Source organism: Curcuma longa, unplaced genomic scaffold (assembly GCF_044706935.1).
Source record: "Curcuma longa cultivar G26 ecotype Majalengka, Jawa Barat unplaced genomic scaffold, ITB_CL_G26_1.1 contig_21131, whole genome shotgun sequence".
NCBI classification, from domain to species: Eukaryota; Viridiplantae; Streptophyta; class Magnoliopsida; order Zingiberales; family Zingiberaceae; genus Curcuma; species Curcuma longa.
Window position 1 is genome coordinate 2288 of NW_027431568.1, and position 5025 is coordinate 7312.

Consider the following 5025-nt stretch of genomic DNA (forward strand, 5'->3'; position numbering starts at 1 on the left):
GATTGTTGCTTGTGATTGTATCAGGTGTGACCATGAGAAGAGAATTAACGCCATGGCCTTTATTAAGTCAGTTGTTGGAGAGGCAAACTCAGAGCATTTCTAGATGCAGATTTGATATTCTATTTAGATTTTATTTGATGAAGATTAAGTTTTTGAGTGATTTATGTAATCAGGTTATGTAGTGCATTTTTATAGATTCAAATACATGCTTCATGCAGCTTACCATAAGGTAATGAAATTGAACCTATCAATACGGAACCAACAACTTCAAGACGAGAAAAAAATCATCAGTTTGGGAGCCCTTTACTATTGAAGAAGTGTCTGGAGGATGGACACGAGCTTGTTGCAAACTGTGCAAGCAAACTTTTGCTTACAGTAGTGGTTCAAAGATAGCCGGCACTAGCCACCTCAAGAGATCAATATGGATGCATATGGATGTAAATCTTTTTTCTCAAGTGTTTATTTGCACAAAATTAGCAATGATGATATTTCTGCTTGTAAGAATTCTCAGACTGTTGGTGGTTCTTTAATTTATTTTTGATCTCTTCCTTTCTAATGTCATTTATCGACATCGTTCTAGAATGTGTTAGATCTTGAACTTTGACAATCTTATTTGTATTTTTTTTATCAATTCCTGCACGATTTGTGTTTCTTTCAGTGGGAATGTACTTGTTCGACAAAGTGTATTTTTTATTCCTTTGAATCCGTGCATTTTTTTTGTTTAATCCGAAAGGAAAACAAAGTCATGCAGTATTAGTTCAATATTATTGTCTTGAGCAGCTATCGACTTTGAGCATAAACAAGCTTGGATTTGTTCTCTTGCCATGCTCCTCTGGAAATTGGGCATAGGAATTCTATACAAACTCATATATAAATGATGCACCTTTGTATGAAAAATAAAATTTTGTACTTCCAGCCTCAAGACTAGTTTCATAAGCCTTAACAAAATAAACTAATCAAAATAATATGAATTACAAGCTGGATATGATAACTTTTGTCCTTGTGTTCAACCCTTACACAACTACTTGCAGGGCCTTAAAATTTATCCATGCTCTTCGACAATGGATGCCCCTTTCGACTTTCTCCAAGATGTAAACATACTTTTCCAGCATGCAACCAACTAGTTGCAATTTAGTAGCTGCAAATGTTTCATTCAAGCAGAACACATTAGCTCCCAAGTAACAACTCATGGAACTCGAGTAGATGTCTCCTCCAAGCTACAACTTCCAGATACTCTACTAAAATCATCTCCTTCGTTGCCTACTAATTTTAGCGCTTGAACCACTTAGCCCATGAACGGTCGCTGGTCCACTTCAGGCTGCACACACATTAATATGCTTTTATCAAACAATAATATGCTTTTATCACTAAAAGCTAAAAATGTTTGTAAAATATGACCAAAAACACAAACAAACAAACAAAAAACTGACATTAGAGCCCCTTCTCCTTTTACGCTGATATCTTTGGTTCATTGCTTATGATCAAGGAAAGGATGAAAATTGAATTGCCAGTAAAATTTAGCTACTTACAAATTTTAACTCCATATTTACTAGAATAAAATGAACTATCTTTCAGAAGATGTCCAACACTAAAACATCCTATCAGACTGTCTAGGATCAGCACTGAAATTTTTTACCTGCTTCCTTTGTGAGTGAGTTTCTCAAACCTTGAGGAGCATGTGAAAGATGAGACCTAGTTCTATATTTAAATACCAAAATCCATACAACTCCAATGCATAAAATGGAAGTAATAGCTGAAAGAACCAAAATAGCTACTATGCTGTGATTTTGTTTTCCTTCTCGCTTTCTCACATCAACTGCAAATGGGTCTAAAGTCCTAGAACTACTGTCACCACCAGATGATCCATGGTTATCTATGCTTCCAGGTGCCATAGGTGGTGAAGACCTGCAAAAATATGCAAAATATGAGTACAGGGAAAAAACACGCAAAGACCATGCACCATTTTGAACTCATATTCCCTCATATATAGTGCAGTTAATGGATTCTTAATATTTGAACTTCAACTCACTTATTGATACTTCACTGATTTTTATGCAGCCAACAGATAGAACAAAGAAAAACAACCTTTTACCATCTTAAGAATTTCCATCCAACTGTAAAAATAAACAAGCCAAAAAACGAAGACAATACATCTTTGAAACATTATTTCTTGTTGAAAAAGGTTGGAAACAAAAATTTCTAACAACTTTCAATAGTTTTTATTCAACATCTTTGGATCATTATTTAGCCAAATTGTTGAACGGAGAACATAATATTTGTATATCAATTCCAGACATCACAATGATAAGGGGAAATATTCCTTCACACAACAAAAAGACTCGAGCACAGTTATAGGAAATATAATCACTCTGGGACAAAAAATTAGGATAGTTGTTTTAATTTATATAAGATTAGGCACCTTATATTCCACTCATTATCAACATGGAGCAGGCCATCATTTGCAGAAGATTCAGCTTCTAGCTTTGCTTTTGCAACAGCTTCTCTAGCTGGTTTTGCTTGAAGGTACTCCTGTGCAATATATATTGCTTTAGCATCCAATCAAGGCATATTGTAGCAGAAAAGTAGTATTCCAATAAATGAACTTTCTATTAAATTAAGATATAATGGCATGCGCCACAACCTAAAAAATGATTAGATACTAGAACGTGTTCAGTTTACAGGAATTCAATGCTCAAATAAAGTAAATAGAGTTGAACCACAGCATAAGTCTGTCTAATTGGTTGTTTGCTTGGGTGGATGAATAGAGAAAACAAACGAGAGGAAGAAAAGGGAATCAAATATTCATACATGTTTTTTTTATTGTTAGCCAATAAACAGGCCATAAATGAAATGTGGATAAGCAGATTATATGTCAAGTCTATAAAACCATATCTTCACTAGTAAGCAAACAAACGGATGATTAAGAAAGCCAGAATTCCTTAGTTGGAATCCTAAATCTGTAAAAGGTTTTAGATTATTTCCTATCTTTATATCTTAACATGCATCAAACAATGGATTATTTCCTTTTGAATTGGATATGTCCTAAGTACTGTTATGATGGGAACAACACAGATAACATGTGATATCACTCAGCATATCAAACAGAAAATAAGATAAGTAACTACACTACCAAAAGGACTAAACTTTGCTTACCATAGTAGTCGGTAAGGATGCAGCACTGTCCAAAATAGGGAGAAAGAACAATCTTTAAAGTTGTTACTTGTATAGATAAAAGCACATAAAGAGTTTCCTGGCGGCTGCGATTTTGGGATGGGGAGCGATTTTGGGGGCTTTAGGGTTAACAAACCCTAAAACCTAGATGGAGGTGACAGGACGTGGCGACGGCGGCGATCGGGACGGGGAGGAGACGCTGGCGACGAGCTCTCTCGGGACGAGGAGAGGCGACGGCGTCGTCAGCTCTCTCGCAGAGCTGCGAGATCGGCGGCGATGGGGCGGCGACGGGGGCGACGAGAGCGAGAGGCGGCGACGAGAGCGAGAGGCGACGAGAGCGAGAGGCGCTGGAGCAGAGCAAAGCAGAGGAAGGAGGATCGCGATGTTTAGGGTTCTGGGGGCGACGATGGAGAGAGGAGCGACGGGTGCCGCTTAGGGATTTAAGATTCTGGGCGCGGGTTTTTTTTTTTCCTCCGATTTTTTGTATTTCGGCCAGCGCGGACGCGATGACGCGGCGAGAAATTCTCAGCCAACTCAGCGTCGCGGATATGTCGCGCAGTAGCAGTCGCGCGGCATATCAGAACCTTATAAAAACAAAAGTTTGCGGTCACCAACTTGATTTTATTTAAAACGTTGAATATATTGGCCTCTCTATATATATATATATATATATATCAACAGGACATATGATATTTATTGTCTTCGGCACAACCTTGACTTTTTAACCTTTGGTTCCTGAAGATTTCGAGCCATGAAAACTCCACCGTCACCGTCTAAAATATTGAATAAATTCCCATCTTTTATGGCTGGACATGCCGACATGGTTGCAACTAGTGTGCTCTTGATCAACAGATCAAGTTTTATAAATCAGCCATCACTCACCTCTGCTCCTACCTCTCCTCCTTCTGATGGCTGGGAGTGGCAGCAGCACACCTTGCGCCGCCTGCAAATTGCTGCGTCGGCGATGCGCCAAAGATTGCATCTTTGCCGCCTACTTCCCTTCTGATCAACCCCACAAGTTCTACATTGTGCACAAGGTGTTCGGTGCCAGTAACATCAACAAGATGCTTCAGGTCTCAATTACTTCCTCATAACACAATTGGTGCATGCTTTGTGATTAATTTGGGCCATCAACTTTAAAATATTAACTTGATCTTACATTGCAGGAGCTCCCAGTTCATCACAGAGCAGATGCAGTGAGTAGTTTAGTCTACGAAGCGAGCGCGAGGATGAAGGACCCGGTTTACGGGTGCGTCGGTGCCATTTCTTACCTTCAAAATCAGGTGTCTCAGCTACAGATGCAGCTTGCAGTGGCTCAAGCAGAGATTCTGTGCTTCCAAATGCAACAAGAATCCTCCTCCTCCTCCTCAGTCACCAACAAGAAACTCATGAAAGCAAGTTCCTTGTCGATTTTTCTCGAGAGTTCGTCACCGACTCTTCCTCCAGCTATCATGTAGCTCAGGAACCTTGAGAGAGAGAGTCTCTCTGGACGTGATCTGTTGGTTGTAGTGGGAGTTCGTCAACTGCTGCATGTGATGTGTCAACTGCTGCATGTGGAGGACATGGAATGAAGGTTTGCACGTTAGACGTGCTTACCTTGTTCTATCTTAATCAATAAAATAAAAATCTCCACAAAGTACAAAAAATCAAGCAAAGTAATTAATGACCTTCCACATGACAGATACAAATCCATTTGTTTTAGCTAATAAAACAAAAGTATGATGGTTTGGGACTTGGATTTTTGAGAATTATTTGTTTCTGACTAATAGCTATCAAAATCTTAACCACTCTTATTTGGATGGAGACAGATTCACAAAGCTTCCATTTTTTTTTGACTAATAGAGATAGTTGGGA

At 38.8% G+C, this 5025-nt stretch overlaps 1 protein-coding gene across 1 annotated transcript; it reads left to right on the top strand.

Annotated features, from left to right (window-relative positions):
* The first annotated feature begins 4079 nt into the window (after nucleotides 1-4079).
* On the top strand, nucleotides 4080-4628 carry LOC141817591 (LOB domain-containing protein 12-like). Its single transcript, XM_074705227.1, has 2 exons — nucleotides 4080-4244; nucleotides 4338-4628. Exons 1-2 carry the CDS (start codon nucleotides 4080-4082, stop codon nucleotides 4626-4628), a joined length of 456 nt encoding a protein of 151 aa, XP_074561328.1.
* The last annotated feature ends 397 nt before the right edge of the window (nucleotides 4629-5025 follow it).